This window comes from Aspergillus pseudoviridinutans, assembly GCF_018340605.1.
Source record: "Aspergillus pseudoviridinutans IFM 55266 DNA, scaffold_5, whole genome shotgun sequence".
In the NCBI taxonomy this organism is placed as follows: Eukaryota; Fungi; Ascomycota; class Eurotiomycetes; order Eurotiales; family Aspergillaceae; genus Aspergillus; species Aspergillus pseudoviridinutans.
Window position 1 is genome coordinate 12,090 of NW_025091285.1, and position 16,025 is coordinate 28,114.

General features: G+C 50.9%; 6 protein-coding genes and 1 non-coding gene across 7 annotated transcripts; 4 read left to right on the forward strand and 3 right to left on the reverse strand.

The window, feature by feature from the left end:
• Nucleotides 1-194: 194 nt before the first annotated feature.
• Nucleotides 195-1,647, reverse strand: Asppvi_007089 (F-box protein; the record flags this gene model as incomplete). Its single annotated transcript, XM_043302982.1, has 2 exons — nucleotides 195-1,436; nucleotides 1,492-1,647. 2 exons carry the CDS (start codon nucleotides 1,645-1,647, stop codon nucleotides 195-197), a joined length of 1,398 nt encoding a protein of 465 aa, XP_043158917.1.
• Nucleotides 1,648-2,081: 434 nt separating this feature from the next.
• Asppvi_r0017 lies at nucleotides 2,082-2,201 on the forward strand. The gene has a single exon (XR_006253305.1). It is a non-coding gene; the product is annotated as a 5S ribosomal RNA (ribosomal RNA).
• Nucleotides 2,202-4,983: 2,782 nt separating this feature from the next.
• Asppvi_007090 (uncharacterized protein) lies at nucleotides 4,984-8,242 on the forward strand (the record flags this gene model as incomplete). The annotated part of the gene is made up of 2 exons (XM_043302983.1): nucleotides 4,984-6,243; nucleotides 6,296-8,242. 2 exons carry the CDS (start codon nucleotides 4,984-4,986, stop codon nucleotides 8,240-8,242), a joined length of 3,207 nt encoding a protein of 1,068 aa, XP_043158918.1.
• Nucleotides 8,243-8,731: 489 nt separating this feature from the next.
• Asppvi_007091 (uncharacterized protein) lies at nucleotides 8,732-9,091 on the forward strand (the record flags this gene model as incomplete). Its single annotated transcript, XM_043302984.1, has 2 exons — nucleotides 8,732-8,960; nucleotides 9,006-9,091. 2 exons carry the CDS (start codon nucleotides 8,732-8,734, stop codon nucleotides 9,089-9,091), a joined length of 315 nt encoding a protein of 104 aa, XP_043158919.1.
• A 784-nt stretch (nucleotides 9,092-9,875) lies between these two features.
• Asppvi_007092 (uncharacterized protein) lies at nucleotides 9,876-10,254 on the reverse strand (the record flags this gene model as incomplete). Its single annotated transcript, XM_043302985.1, has 2 exons — nucleotides 9,876-10,026; nucleotides 10,121-10,254. The coding sequence occupies 2 exons, from the start codon at nucleotides 10,252-10,254 to the stop codon at nucleotides 9,876-9,878; spliced, it is 285 nt and encodes a 94-aa protein (XP_043158920.1).
• Nucleotides 10,255-10,515: 261 nt separating this feature from the next.
• Asppvi_007093 (fungal specific transcription factor domain-containing protein) lies at nucleotides 10,516-12,604 on the reverse strand (the record flags this gene model as incomplete). Its single annotated transcript, XM_043302986.1, has 4 exons — nucleotides 10,516-10,983; nucleotides 11,047-11,332; nucleotides 11,393-11,819; nucleotides 11,890-12,604. 4 exons carry the CDS (start codon nucleotides 12,602-12,604, stop codon nucleotides 10,516-10,518), a joined length of 1,896 nt encoding a protein of 631 aa, XP_043158921.1.
• A 735-nt stretch (nucleotides 12,605-13,339) lies between these two features.
• On the forward strand, nucleotides 13,340-15,304 carry Asppvi_007094 (uncharacterized protein; the record flags this gene model as incomplete). The annotated part of the gene is made up of 7 exons (XM_043302987.1): nucleotides 13,340-13,547; nucleotides 13,605-13,782; nucleotides 13,834-13,982; nucleotides 14,042-14,150; nucleotides 14,206-14,345; nucleotides 14,404-14,590; nucleotides 14,656-15,304. 7 exons carry the CDS (start codon nucleotides 13,340-13,342, stop codon nucleotides 15,302-15,304), a joined length of 1,620 nt encoding a protein of 539 aa, XP_043158922.1.
• Between the last annotated feature and the right edge of the window lie 721 nt (nucleotides 15,305-16,025).

The following is a 16,025-nucleotide window of genomic DNA, read 5'->3' on the forward strand; positions in this document are numbered from 1 at the left end:
ATCCCTAGAACAGGTCTTTCCCACTTCTTGCACTTATCCACACTTCGGTCAATCTTTCCTGTTGATGGTGACGGATGGAATGACTGCAGCTCTCCAGCGTGATCGTGGTCAAGTATGATGGGAGCAGGTGATTCTGTATAAATGCATCCGCCGTACAGTTGAAGCTTACGGGTGAGTAAAATGAATGCTCATAATCAAGACCCAGATCTAACGGCTACCAGTTCCCTCTTAAGGTCGATTAAGCGCTCGAATAGTTGGATCTGTGTCTCTTGGCGGAAGAAAATCTCCCCTCTCATCTCGGTATTCCAGGGATTCTCCTTGTAACACTCCCATTGTTCCCTGCATACCTCCCATTTCATCTCGTTAATTGCTCTGTCGTCACCTCGATATCTCGTTGTGATCAGGTGCAACAATTCTCCCTCTTGGGCGCGCAATGCTATAGCAGACAGGCTCGACAGAATATCTGTATCCGGGAGATCAATGTCATAGAGGTCAACATGGTATGTTCGAAACCCGTCGGCCTTTGTTTGTTCCCACCGATAAGACTGGTCCAAGAGGCCCAGTTTGCGCACATATTCCGGTCGGTCGAAGTGAGGCCGAGCCTTCGGATCCCAGGCTAATCGGAGCAGAAGGTCGATCACATGAGGTGGACGGATAAGGGATCGCAGATCGTCTATAAACATACCCGTGTAGTCATCTTCGAGCGCTTCGTGAAAATCTGGTTCCAATTGAGAGGGATGACTTAAGCCCTCCATGTGCGAAACGTATAGATCGAGAGGAGAAAAACCATGAGGCGTAGCAGACTCCGGCGCCACCTCGATCCAGTCGGCAACAGTTCCCGAGTGGTCAAATATTTTGCTCACCAGGAAGTGCCACACAAAGTCCAGAATCTCAAAAATGTCCAGCTTCTCCTCCAGGGAACGTTGTGAGTTGTCAGCCCATCGATTGTAGACTTTCCTTTCCCACCGTTTGAAATCCCTCTCCGTTTTGTGCTTGGAGACCCGGATCACCCAGGTCAACTCCACGGCGACCCAATGGGCCGTGAGAGCACGGTAAAATCGCTCGTAGGCCCGCTGCTTCTCTTGCAGCGGAAGTTGCGCAAAGGAATCGCAAATACCTTTAGTAGATGATCCGGCGGTTTCTGGAGAGCAGTTCCATGATGTCCCCCAGTCCGCCAGATACGACGAGCGAACGGACTTTTTGCAGTAGAGATCAAACAATACCTTCATTGCATGCCATCTGGTGACGATTTCCGCCACGACCAGCGAAGACGCGAGGAGGTCTCTCGACGGTTCATGAAACGACTTGACCATGTCCGTGTTCGGTCGGCCGGACATTGGGAGCCGCGGCTGTGTAGCGTAGATTTCTGCGCATTCCGCATGGAATTGCATCAGATAAGAGAGCTGGAGGTCGTGTTTGTGATACTCTGAGCGTTGCTATGACGAGTCAATCGTTTACTAGAGACCTGGGTTTTATGAGACTGGAGCCTACAATAATCGACTTCATGATCGTGTGCCGATGACCTGGACGGTCCAGAATACGATACATCTGACGACAGGAACGCCCCAGACGGAGCGCATCGTCGATGTTATCCAATAATTGGAAGATCTGGAGGGTAACCTCCGCTGGAAGACTCTGGAGGCTCATGATTTCGAAATGATCGTTGATTGATGGAATATCAATGCAGACGGAGCCGTTAAGAGCAACACAAAATTGCCGCAGTCTAGAGATAAGATGATAAGGTGAGAAGCGATAAGGCGATAAGTAGAAATCACATGATGCGAGCAGACTCGACGGTTGATCTGATGTTAAATCTGTGACCAATCCATTACCGTGTCTGGGCCATGAAAATGCCTCCTGGTAGTTGCAGTGTCTTGAATGGATGACTACGCATCAGAAGGAAAAAAGCACGCCAGAAGATCGAAAAAGTCATGCCACTGCTGTGACTCGAATTGTGAGACGACACCACAACAGACAATCTTTCAGTTACTGAAGTGCCCCAGGATCAACTCGATCGGCAGCTCATTGGCCAATTGTTGATATTTACGCGTTCTATATTTTATGTTCCCTACATTCATGGCACATACGACCATAGGGTGTGGAAAACAGGGCTTCCCGTCCGCTCAGCCGTACTTAAGCCACACGCCGGCCGGTTAGTAGTTGGGTGGGTGACCACCAGCGAATCCCGGCTGTTGTATGTTTTTTGCTTTCTGGTGTTTTTGATCCATTTAATTAGTCAGCGCCCGCCCTTTGACTCAGCTCACTATGTATGATCATGTCATCAGTAAGCACTAAGCTCTATTTGATGCAGCTAGATTAGGTGCCATTTTGTGATAATACTGCTGTGTCTTCTTATTGCTACTTAAGGGTAAATGACCGTAAATCAGCTTGAGCCGAGTCTTCCTCTTCAGAACGATTCATCCAATCGAAGTTCAAAGAGGGGCGGGGAGGCAGGGAGGCATTGGGTTAGGGCCAAGATTTTGACCCTTTTAGTTTGTCACCCTCTGGGGCCAAAACCCATCGAAACCTTCGCGGAGGGGCTTATCAACCTCTGCCATGATTCTTCTGCATTGTAAGTAAAGGTGACCGTGTCGGCCATATAGCGCGTGTGGCCTTTGATATCTCAGTGGTAGAGATTTGGGGCAGCATCGGTGAGGCTGTCAGCGAGGAGAAGGAACGACTCTGGCTAAACTCATGAATTGAGAACGGCACCGGCCATGAACAACAACGCGTCATCTCACCGCTCCCTACGAAGTGTTGTGTGCTCACTCTTGCTAAGCGATCCTTCGCGAGGTCACCTGCGGCGCCTGTGATGATGACCTTGCTTGCTATTAATAGGATATCTTATGCGGGCTTAAAAAGTTAAAGGCATGAGCACCATCATAAGATACATCATTGTGTATCTAAATAGATTAATGTAAATCAATACTCATAGTCAGGTAATGACTGGAAGACTAATAAGGGTAAAGAGCATGACATAAAGGCTTCTAAGTTGTAATTATTCTGAATACGGGAGTTCATGCAGCTAGGTCAGGCGCTGTCTGAACAAAAGAATGTCGGAAGATTGGCGTCATTGCGATATAAGGGGAATTGTTAGGACAATCAGGGAGGGAAGGGCTGAAAAAGGCTGAGATGCCTCCCTTCCTGACCGGTTGACGTACGCAGCTGCTGCAGCCTTCTGCAGAAAGGTTGCAGCCTGAGGCTGCATACTCACGCATCCTGGCAGTAGTGAGATCACTCAGATTATATATCAGAATTTCCGTTAATGATACAATTATCAATGTTATGTAATTATTATACCATGATTCTCACGGGCGTAAATTGTCGGTGTCGCTCCGGTGCTCCGATGATGGGGACATCGGCAGGCGAGCGGCGCATGTAAGTGGAACGCCCCAAAAATCTACGCAGTTCACCTCAAAGTAATCCAAATTGACCTCATTCAGCAGTCTCCCATCCCTGTAGACTTCCATCCTCAACAAACGATCTCCTTCTTGCTACGAATCGCATGTGATCGTGCCGATGTCGTGGTCGCCTTAAAGAGCCGGAAAGTACCGTGTTATTACTGGGAACCGAAGGGCTGGCACAAAATTAACTTACGGACGAGCAATACGGCCCTGGATGTGACCCTGGAAAAATATTATCTTGTGTAGCACCGTAACGGCGCATACCGATGCGGGACTGGTTATAATAATTTTCTCCTATCTATTATTTTGCATTCTGCCAATCTCATTCCGAAAAGCTACATTTAGGCTTAAAGCAGTCAGTACACCCCACGCGCCCGCTTCGCTGAGCCCCGGTTAGAATTGCTTAAAAACATTCTACTTCCCTGCGCAGCCTTCCTCTCCTCTACGAAACCTGGAAGAGCCCGAAACAATCTTTTCATCTAGCTTTAGTCTACCACTAAGCATTCTAACACCCACGCATCCGTTCTGCAACATCTCATATCCAAAAGGACACTGCTCGCTCAGCGAAGCTTACCAATGCGATGAGCGGCGAACGATAAGTTAAGAGTCGGTGGAAACGGGTCTTTAAGAGGGATTCCGCGAAGGCAAAGGAGCCAAATAATCTTGCAGAACACAAGACTGCCAATGTGCCTGCAAATCCAGCTGGTATGGGAAACTACCAGACGATCCCCGTGACTATTGACGCCTTCTAGGACAGGTCTCCTCCTGTAACAGTGTTAGAGTGTCGACCTCTACGGTCTCGATAGACAAACAGTCAACCACAGACCCTTCCACCTTGATCCCTTTTGCTTCCGAGAAGATATCCCAAACAGTGACGAAGAATGAAATGAATAGGACTACAGGAGTATCTGAAGCAGCTGGTGTGGCCGCCCCGAATCCGATCCAAAAGAAAGGCACAGATATAATAGTCACCGAAACCTCTCCTACTTCTCTCTGGGACGAAGCATATGACTCTCTAAAACAGGAAAGACCTGAGCTTCTGTCCGGATATGAGGATCTCTTGTCCAGAGTGCTCATCAACGGTATTTTTGATTATCGTGAAGCTGCTCCTCAACAGCGCTGACGCTGCAATATAGCCGAGGCAAACTCCCGATCAGTCCCAAATCAGGAAGGAGACGCCATCGATGTCAGAAATCAAATCCCTCAGCACAATGCGGCGGCGCGTCGAGAGAAACTGAAACTGATAGCGGAACTGGGCCTCAAACACATGGAAGACAAGAAAATCAAATTGACAATTCTAGGCCATGTAGTCGATGTCCAGGATGGGGTAGGAGCAACGCTTGTCCAATGCCGAGGACCGGCGGTGCCGAGACGCTCTCCAAGCCACTGATCCTAGCCTTGACAAAGCCCGAATCGAAGAAGACAAGGGTGGTCTTCTCCGAGACTCATACTGCTGGGTGTTGGACCATGTTGATTTTCGGAGATGGAGGGACAGGAGAGGCGGCCAGCTTCTCTGGATCAAGGGAGATCCTGGAAAGGGAAAGACAATGTTGCTCTGCGGGATCATTGATGAGCTAAGATGGCCATGCACGACACAAACATCTCATACTTTTTCTGTCAAGCAACTACCAGTCGCCTCAATAATGCTGCAGCAGTCTTGCGGGGACTCATATATATGCTCGTGCAACAACAACCTGCGTTAATCAGACACATGAGCGACGTCTCCTTTGAGGGTGAGAATGCATGGTTCGCATTACTTCGAGTCTTCACCAATATTCTTGAGGACTCGCATTTGCAAAGCACGTACCTGATCATTGATGCGCTCGACGAATGCACTACAGACTTGAGCCGACTCCTTCATCTTCTTGTCCAGAAGTCAACAGCTTATTCGCACGTTCAGTGGGTTGTGTCTAGCCGCAATTGGCCGAGCATTGAGAACGGCCTCAATGGTACGAATCCAATAGAACTGAATCTTGAGTTAAACGAGCACACTCTGTCGGCTGCTATCAACTCATTTATTCAGCTTAAAGTGAATGAGCTAGCAGATAACAACAAGTACAGCCCTGAAGTAGGGGCTGCCATCCAGCACCATTTGGAGTCAAAGGCAAATGGCACCTTCCTCTGGGTAGCTCTGGTTTGCAAGGAACTCACTACCGTCCCCAAGAGACATGTCCTAAAGAAGTTAAAAGAGTTCCCTGCTGGCCTGGATAAGCTTTATAGACGCATGTGGGAACAAATGAGCGAGTCTGATGATGCTCAACTCTGCAGGTCTCTTCTCGGCGTCATGACGACCGTCTACCGTCCTATCACGTTGGATGAATTAACATCTTGTATCGACTTATCCGAGGATTTCGCAGACGATCAGGAGTCTCTGTCAGAGGTTATAGGCTTTTGTGGTTCTTTCCTGACACTCAGAGGACGTACAATCTCCTTGGTTCATCAGTCAGCTAAGGATTTCCTCCTGCGAGAAGCATTCGATGAGATCTTCCCTAAAGGAGCGGACAACATACACTATTCTATTTTCTCAAAATCACTGCAAGCTATTGCCAGGACACTTCATCGCGACATCTACAGCCTAGTTGCCCCCGGGTATCCAATTGACCAAGTCAAGAAGCCAGACCAGGATCCGCTAGCTGCTACAAGGTACGCGTGTGTCTACTGGGTCGACCACCTAAACGAGTGCTCTCCTAGCAAGAACACAAACGAAGACCTGCAGGAGAGCGGCTCAGTCGGTAGATTCTTGCAGCAAGACTATCTTCACTGGCTTGAAGCTCTTAGCCTGTCAAAAAGCTTAGCAAAGGGGGTAGCTTCGATGCTGAAGCTTGAGCGTTTGCTGAAGGTTTGCTTCATCAACAGTGCGGCGACAGACGTGTTCTAACATGGTTATCTAGCGAACGACCGAGAACTCGCCACTGATTAACAGACTTCGAGATGCACGCCGATTTGTCCTATACTACAAAACAGTAATTGAGAATTACCCACTTCAAGTATACGCTGCAGGACTCATATTTAGCCCAGCCAGCAGCATTACAAGGAAACAATTTAAGAATTCGGAGCCGGCCTGGCTAATCCGAAAACCAACTACGGAAGAGAGTTGGAGTGCATGCCTACAGACACTGGAGGGCCATAGCGATGAGGTCGCGTCTGCTACGTTCTCTCATGATTCCAAGCTGCTCGCCTCGGCATCAGAGGATAACACTATCAAGGTGTGGGATGCCAGCAGCGGCCAGTGCGTCCAAACTCTCGAGGGCCACAGTGGCTCAGTCTACTCAGTCACAATCTCCCATGATTCCATGCTCCTCGCCTCAGCCTCACTAGATAAGACTATTAGGATGTGGGACGTCAGCAACGGCCAATGCATCCAGATACTTGAGGGCCATAGTGGCCCAGTCTACTCAGTCACCTTCTCTGATAACTCGAAGCTCCTCGCCTCAGCATCATTTGATGAGACTGTGAGGGTGTGGGACGCTAGCAACAGCCAATGCGTCCAGACACTCAAAGGCCATAGCACCTCAGTACACTCAGTTGCCTTTTCACATGGCTCCAAACTCGTCGCCTCAGCTTCAGCTGATGGGACCATCAAGGTTTGGGATGCCAGCAATGGTCAATGCCTCCAGACACTTGAGGGCCATAGCGGCTTGGTCCACTCAGTCACCTTCTCACATGATTCCCTGCTGCTTGCCTCAGCCTCAAGCAATAAGACTATCAAGGTGTGGGATGTAAGTAACCGCCGGAGCCTTCAGATGTTTGAAGTTCATAGCAGCTGGGTCCACTCAGTTACCTTCTCGCATGATTCTAAGCTCATCACCTCAGCCTCAGCTGATGGGACTATTAAGCTGTGGGATGCAAGTAACAGCAAATGCCTACAAACACTCAAAGACCATAGCGGCTGGAGCTACTCAATCTTCTCAAATGACTCGAAACTCCTTGCCATAGCCTCATACGATGAGACCATTAGTGTGTGGGATGTCAGCAACAGCCAATGTGTCCAGATACTCGAGGGCCATATCGGTCCAATCAACTCCATCACCTTTTCCTATGATTCAAAACTCCTCGCCTCAGCTTCATATGATGAGACCATCAAGGTGTGGGACATAAGTAACGGCAGATGTCTCCAAACCCTTGATGGTCACAGCATGGCAGTCAGCTCAGTTACCTTCTCCTATGATTCAAAGCTCCTTGCCTCAGCCTCAGGTGATGAGACTGTTAAGGTATGGGATGCCAGCAATGGCCAATGCCTACAGACGCTCAAGGGCCATAGTGGCTGGGTCTATGCAGTCACATTCTCCCATGATTCAAGGCTCCTCACCTCAGCCTCAGATGATGAGACTATTAAAGTATGGGATATTAGCAACGGCCAGTGCCTCCAAACATTTGAGGGCCATGGCAGCTCAGTCCGCTCAGTCATCTTCTCTAATGACTCGAAGCTCCTTGCCTCGGGCTCATACGATAAAACTATCAAAGTGTGGGATGCCAGTAGCGGACAATGCCTAAAGACCCTTAAGATTGACAGAATCGCCTATCTGAAGTCATTCAACATGCCTAACTCTTGCCTTGAGACTTATAATGGTACCATTTATTCTTTGGATTTAGACGCAGGACCGACAGACACCGAGCCAGAAGTAGCGCGCTCTCAAGGATATGGCGTGACTGATCAAACATGGATCACTTGGAACTCGAAGTATCTGCTATGGTTACCACCAGACTACCGGCCACGTACTTTCGCCGTGTCTCAGTCGACAGTATGTCTTGGTTGTACTTCGGGGCGGGTGCTATTATTCACCTTCGATACCCAGAGAGTATCCCATGTGCACAAGCACATGATCCACTTTAGCTGAAGCACATCTTACCGCAATGTTATCTTCACACTCCTGTATTATCATAACTCCTTGCAGAAAGGCAGGGCTGAGAGTGTTAGAGAGATTGTAGGATGATGCCATCGGCACACTATTAGTTTTGGATTTCGAAGCCTTGGGGAATGAGACTTACACAAGGGTCCATAGATGGCGTACCTATCAGGGATTGCTCATCCGTATTCTGTAATGTCACTTGGAAATGGTTCATACAAAACAGATCTGCGGGTCTACACTACCATACATACCCCAACTTGAAGAGGCCATACTCGGAGAGGACCCCCTCAGGGGAATCGCAATACTGTATAGCCGCGGGGACAGCTGTATTACGCCTCATCCACTCGTTTTTCAAGGAGTCGTAAGTGGGCGGAGTACTCCTTCCAAGTGTCATTTTAGGCCTAACCGACTTGTATTGGCCTCCTGCTCTTCCCTTATCGACCGAAAAAAACTTACACCCCCGGGAAACGACCCACCATGTGCTATTCGGCTGCACCCAATACAACGACCTTCGGCAGGCGACGTGGACTAGCAGGGAAGGGCCCCCAAGCCGTAACAGAAGCTTCGATAGAGAAACAGTACGTACAGCGGGCCACTCGGTTCATGCTGAACACCGGCCAGTTGATGTATCTGGCGGAAGCCACTGAGCTGGCATGGCTCGAGCTGATTGCCCCCAGCAGCGAGCGGCTACCGACAGCCCCAGCAGGTGATGGCTGACGAACCGTTATCACATATTATCGCACACTACTAGTCACTCCCGCCGGTATGGCGCTGCCATCCACGGCCCCGACCCGCGCATCTGCGCGGCATTGGTATGCCGGCCCCGTTCGATGGTAGCCCCCTCGAGACCCTCGCAGGCTTGGAAATCTGCGACATTCGAATGAGATGGCGGTTATCTAGGGGGTGGATTGGGCCTTTACGGGCACATAGACAGGCATGAGGGCATCTAGGGGAGCAAGGTAGCCGGCACTCACTGATTTCAGCCCCCGCCGGGATAGATCCACGAGGGAGGCCCGGAAACATGGTAGCGGCACTCACTGATCTTGGCCGGAGCCGAAATGGGGGCATGCATGAGGGAACTTATGAGGGAATCTACAGGGGTTTGGCTCCGCCGGTCTAAGTGCCTCAGCTATATATGTATCCATGACTCCATGTATGCTGGCGGCGTCAGTCTGCAAAGACGGTTATCAGTTAGATAGTCGCTGCTCGCTAGGAATCTCCGGCATGGTTCAGCCCGGTGCCGAAACAGAGTAAATCAATCAATCCATCTATCTATCATGGTATGTGCTGGGCGCAGGGTCATCACAACTGAGGCAGGTTAGGAAGAAACATAACCCTTGGATCCGCCCCAGACCGCAATTTGTTTCTCAGGGGAAGTGCTTCAGGGGAGCGTCACTGTAGGTATTGACCCAGGGTTCCTGGATCGCGACGACTGCGTAGTCACGGAGCCAGGGGTCCTAAAGGAGGGGTGCCATGCTAATATCCAGAATTCTGGACATTGTACTGTAGAACCCGAAGGGTTCAATTGGCTCAGAGATCCACGGTGGTTCTGGCTTCTGTTTCAGCTTTAGTTTCGGCTTTGTCTGGTTCGGTTGCGGCGGCCCTTAGAGGTGTGGAGGGGCTACCGGCTGTAGTCACTGGGGGCCGTGTGCTGGCAGCCCTCTGCGCAAACACTCCTCTCACACGCGCTGAGGCCGCCCCAAGTGCTTCCCGTTTCAGCCTTCTTGTTCGTGAGGTGCCTATTGTAGTCGCAGGTGTCTTCCTCGGAGTTCCTGGGCGGGTCAGAGTCAGATGTTAGCGGGAAGGCCGCGGTCCGGTATGCTGAAGGGGTCAGCGTTTCGGGGTCGAAACGGGGAAGAGAGACACTGCTCGCTGAGGTGGATGCTGAACTGAGTGCGAAACTGGATGCTGGATACGTTGGATGTGCCGGTGTTGGTGACTGACGCCGGGGCCCTGGTCTCGCGAACCGGGGCTGTGGCGGAAGGGGGTTGCTGGACCATGCTAGTTGAAGCATAAACATAAATTTTCACCACAGGGAGCGAATACATTCGCATATAACATTGTATCCGGTCCCAGTAAGTCACGGTTCCATGCTGGTCAACAGGATAGGCACCGTTTGGACCCTTTGCCTTGGAGACTGTCGAGCTATCGAACCTAGCATTACTGCACTCAATTACCAGTGGGCAGAACAAATCCAATGCATGTGCCGACATATCTTGTTATAGAGAGCCCAAATAGAACTCGGTGATGGTCAATGCATGCTACTGGCACCCAAAGAACTCAGGGACGCTTGTGTCCAACCCCAACTCGTCCAGCCAGTTTAAGAAATCCTCACTCGTTTCAAGCGCATCCACGTTCGGTGATGTCCCACTCTGTTCATAGGCATTTAACGACACACCAATCAGATGAGAACTATCCCGGCCTCGATCATCGCTGTTCGGCGCAGGGCGATTGCCTGTGCCGTGTTGTGCGCCAGCCGCCATCTGCCCGCCCGACGGATAATCCAACGTATCATTTAAGAGCCTGGTTATGACCTTGGTGACATCCACGCACGCCTGATGTGCGGCACTAGACGGTTGGTTACCACTTTCGAACCAGGAGACAAGCAGGCTTAGATCACGGATAATTCTGGACCGAGGGATGGAACATGGTAGTGGCACCCTGGACACCGTACAGTGATGGAGCTCAGTTGCAACGACACCTGCTGCTGGAAGAGTATAAAAGAGAAACTAGTCGATCGCGACAGGTTAGGCATTGGACGATAGACACAGATATGGGTTACAGGGGCTTACAATCCATGTGTACTGCTGCCGGATGCTGTCTTCTTGATTGCGGTGCTTCGCGAAGTCCGTGACTGCTGAGACAATCTGCATGGCCGAGTCCAGAAGATCAGTCATGGAGTCGGGCAGCTCGTTGCAACGGATGCGCTCGATCTGAAACAGTGTGTGGAGGTATTCCAGATGGATGACTAGACGTATTATGGCCAGGTGCGGGCTTAAAGCCTTCCAGGAGTGCTTGCTGTAGTGGAACTCACTGGGGACTCTGTCCCACATTTGCTTACACTCTTGATAGGTAGCCCTACAAGCATATTAGCTTTCAGCATACTGAGAGAGAAGTCGTCTACGCTATTCATCCTACTGAAGTTCATTCTGTCTGGAACCAACTGAGCCCCGTTCCAGGGACAGTCCCAACACCTTCTCTCGCAACATTGCTACCATGTATCGCAGCCGGATAACTGTGGCAGGGCGAAGACCGCCATTGAAAGTACCCCATCCATCCAGCGTAAGCTGCCTTATAGTCTTGTCGAGGGAAAGACGATCCCCGACCAGACTATCATCATCGATATCCAATGGTAGTCCCACGTCGCAAAAATGGTAGAGGAGTCGAGGAGGCCTCCCCAGGAAAGTGGCGATATTCTTGTCAGCTCGATATGACGCTGCGAAAACCCTCTTACGCGCCTCTGAGAGGAAAAATGGAACGGAGGACTCAGGAGGATCTGGACGGTGTAGGCCCATGGCATGGATGCAGGAGACTAAGTCCCCAAATTGCGCGTAAATATGATGGCCTATTCTCTGTCAGCCTTGTGCATTACGGGAAGGGACATCCCTCTGGTCCCTGGAATGAATCAGCATTACTTGTCTCTCCCATCATATTCGATGCCAATACGAAGAATGTGTAGTTCAGCCAAACAACCAAGTCATTCACATTGTCATACTGTCGGCAGATTTCAATACATGCATGACTTGCTGCTGCCATCTGCATGGCAAAGGCATCTGCGCTTAGTTCATCCTTGCCATTCAGAGAGAACAATTGAGAGCCACGAGACGACGCACTAGCACCGAGTCCTGCTAGGGCGAATATGAGGCCGACAAATTCCCATCGTAAATTCGCACCCGTGAAGATATGGTAAAACTGGTCTGTTGTCATGTTTGCGTCAACCTTAACCAATTGGGTGGCCGTGCTCTGAGTGATCTGAGATACCAAACCCTCTTGCGGCCACCTCTCCTTGTCCCAGTGACTTCGAAGCAGCTTTAAGGGTGTAAGAATAAGAGGAGCTGGGATGACCGTGAATGGGCTCCGATGGTATTCGTCGGTCACTAAATCTTCATAGAGCCTGAGGGGGCGCAGAAGCTGAATCAGTCGGGGAAATACATGAGTGAAGTCAGCACTCCACGCCTTGTGCAGGGTGGATGCATAGGCAATTTTTGGTGTAGAAAGGCTCAGATGCTGTCGGTCATGGTGAAATGCTGACATAAAGCTGGTGGATCCCAAGTAGGTTGGCTGAGAGGTAGACGTCAGGCCTATTGGGGGCTCAGTTGGCACGATGCCGTCACCACAGCTGGTAGACATGATGAGGGCCTCATCATCGTCATGCGATGGGTTGACAGGAGACCCGTTGCGAGGCGTTTGTGCCTTCTTCCGTGATCGGGTCAAGGGGGCCGGATGATAGTAACACTGGTACGGCTGTCCGTCAGTCCGCGCCTTACTTATCCTTGCCATCCAAATCCAGATCCGAATCGGATCGAATCAGAATCAGAAGGGTGTGTACCTTAGAACTTAAACGCCTAATATCACATCGTCTACATGTTGGTTGTTGATGATCACATCGGACTTTAGACACGCGACACGGTTCGCAGGAGATCGGTTTGCCATTCTTTCGGACCATAACCCTGGAAGTGCTCTCCATGGTGAACAGACTCGGCGGTCTTGACCATAGCCAAATCATCCGTGGGTCGAGGGGGAAGAGGTGGGGAGAAACAGAACAACAAAAAGAGGGAACTTGAGTTCCTGCTGGTTACTAATCAAGTTTACTCCGCTCGGGATGAACGCACGATTGTTCAGGCATCCCAGGGCCTGTATTCCGAGCGCCGTCGGAATGAAAGGAGTGAACGAATCCAATCAGTAGGGTTCATAGCCTCCACCTCGCTCCTCCAAATTAGCTATTAAACTGCTTCCACTCTCTTCTTTTCTATGCTTATTATCTTAATCACCTGGCTACCGATCTTACTTGTCGTTAGTCACCCAGATCCTATCTTCCATCAGTGCCAAACATAGCGACGCCTGTTGTTGCCTGCCAGACTCGTCATGAGCACGTCAGACGATATCGAAAGACAGACAGTGGTCACATCCAACGAAATTAAGGGGGTGCCAAAACAATGTCAATTGGCAGCAAGTGCGCATGATGAAGAAAATCTGCTTCCAGTGGTAGACGACGTACCCTTCCCGGTATGGCTGCTCGCGTTCGTCGGAGCCGCTGAGCGCTTCGTCTGGTATGGAGCGACCAGCCCTTTACGTGAGTCTTTCTGTCAATCGACCCGTGGCCGGGCAAAGGATTCTGATATTTTAGCAGAGAATTACATCCAGCATACTCCCTCTAGCAAGATTCCCGGCGTACTCGGCCTGCGCGAAGCGGCGGCGACCAATATTGTGAACGCCATGATGGCTGGGGGTTATTTCGCAACCATCCCAGCAGCGGTGGTGGCCGACACCTGGCTGGGTCGGTACAGAACAATTCTAGTGTCCGCTCTGTATGGTCCGGGGTGGATTGTTCCATCCTCGTCAAGCTAATGTTCAGACAGCATCCAACTCTGTGGCTCGGCGATTTTGTTCGCGACGTCCTTTCCCCGCGCTGTTCAAGCCGGTGCCGCGGAGAGTGGGTTCGCTACTGCGATTATGCTCATCGCTCTGGGCTCGGGAGGCGTGCGATCCTCCGTCGCTCCATTTATCGGTATGTCTCAAGATGGAAGCACCGATTGCTTGAAGTTAATTCGAGCTGACAGTCCATAGCGGAGCAGTATACCGAAACAACTCCCAAGGTCAAGACGCTAAAGAGCGGAAGAAAGGTTATCACGGATCGAGAGCTCACAATCCAATACATCTACAATGTATACTATTGGTATTCCCCCTGCCTTGCTTCAACATCGAGGCGCTGTTGACACCTTGGGGACTAGGATGGTGAATGTCGGTGGACTATCGGCCCTAATCACCACGGTCCTGGAGAAGTATGTTGGATACTGGGTCGCATATTTGGTTCCCTTGTGCATGATGGCACTGTCAATTGTACCGTTGCTGGCGTGGCGACATACTTTTGGTAAGTGACACCTCACACCGACGCTAGAGATATAGATACCAACCGTTCTCACGATCAGTCCGGCGCCCAGCGAGTGGCTCCGTACTACCACAAGCCGGCAGAGCAATGGTGTATGGAATTCGCGAAGGGTTCCAGATGGATGAGGCCAAACCACAGAAGCAACAAGAGAAGCACCAGCGACAGGTGCCCTGGACCGATACATTCATTGACGAGTTGAAAAGCGGATTGCTCGCTTGCCGTGTTTTGTATGCCTCCCAGCGTTAGGTATCGATTCAAATGCATGGACAACTGACATGATACCGTCCTCCAGTCTCCTCTTCCCCATTCATTGGTTGTGCCTGAATCAAACCTTCAATAACCTGATCTCCCAGGCCGGACAGATGGTCAACTCTGGGGTTCCGAACGACACCATCAAGTCGCTCAACCCCATCTCTAGCATTGTACTGACACCGGTGGTCTCGCGGGGCCTATACCCATTCTTGACCCGGCGCAGGATCCGATTCGGTCCCATGGCCCGCATTCTCGTGGGATTTCTATTTCTCACCCTCGCTATGGTCTACACCGCGATACTACAGAAATTAGTCTATTCCACGGGTCCATGTTATGATCAGCCCCTGGCGTGCCCGGAGTCGGACCATGGCCACATTCCCAATCAGATCTCGATGTTCCTGCAAACGCCGATCTACGTTCTCGGTGCGATTGCGGAAATATTCTGTTTCACCACGGGGACAGAATATGCCTACAATCAAGCCCCGAAGACAATGAGATCGGTGGTTCAGTCAGTGTGGATGGCCACGGCTGGCGTTGGGGCGTGCCTGGCGATGGCGTTTACGCCCATCACCAAGGACCCTTATCTGGTCATCCTGTATTCGGCGTTGGCGGGCGTCATGGCCGTGACAACGGTTTTGTTCGGGATATTCCTTGGAAAGCATGATCGGAGGAAGACCCTCCTCCCGTGAGTTGGGTTATTGGGCGGTCTGGCAAATGTGTTAGGGAACAGGGGAAGAGTTTCACATTACGGTAGGTAGTAGAGGTGCACAACCTACACCCGCCCCTCCCCCACCCCAGCCCTAACAACCTGCATCCCCGCCCCAACCTGTCTCGGTGTCTACCGTAAGTCTAAGTCTTCCCCGCACGCGAGTTACGCTGACAAGGTATACGGGAGTAGAGGACTGCACCTTTGGCTCGGGGCTAACCTGCTGCTCCGGGTACTGCGCCGCGACCAAATGCCGGCCCACGAATCCAAAGTGGCCGGCCTGTGCCGAGGATTTCCAGTTGTGTGAGGCGGATGCGGACTGTTGCTATAGTAGTAATAAGTGTGTGGTTTGTCGGAAGGTGTGATCAATTGTGCCTCTGGCATTCTACGTTATGATTATGCTTACGGTGGTATGATTATGAGAAGTAGAAGAATGACTGATGTATCAGATTGAATGCTATTTACGCTTTATAAAAGCCACCCCACATTGTCTGTGTATCTGGCTCTGTCTGGCCTGGCAGGTAGTCGCCATCCCACATTGTCTGTGTATCTGGCTCTGTTTGTCCTGGCAGGTAGTTGCCATCCCACATTGTCTGCGTCTCTGGCTCCGTCTGTCCTGGCTGATAGTTGCCGTCCCACATTGTCTGTCCCTCGGGTTGTCCCCAGGTCTGTCCCTCAGGTTGTCCCCAGGTCTGTCCCCCGGT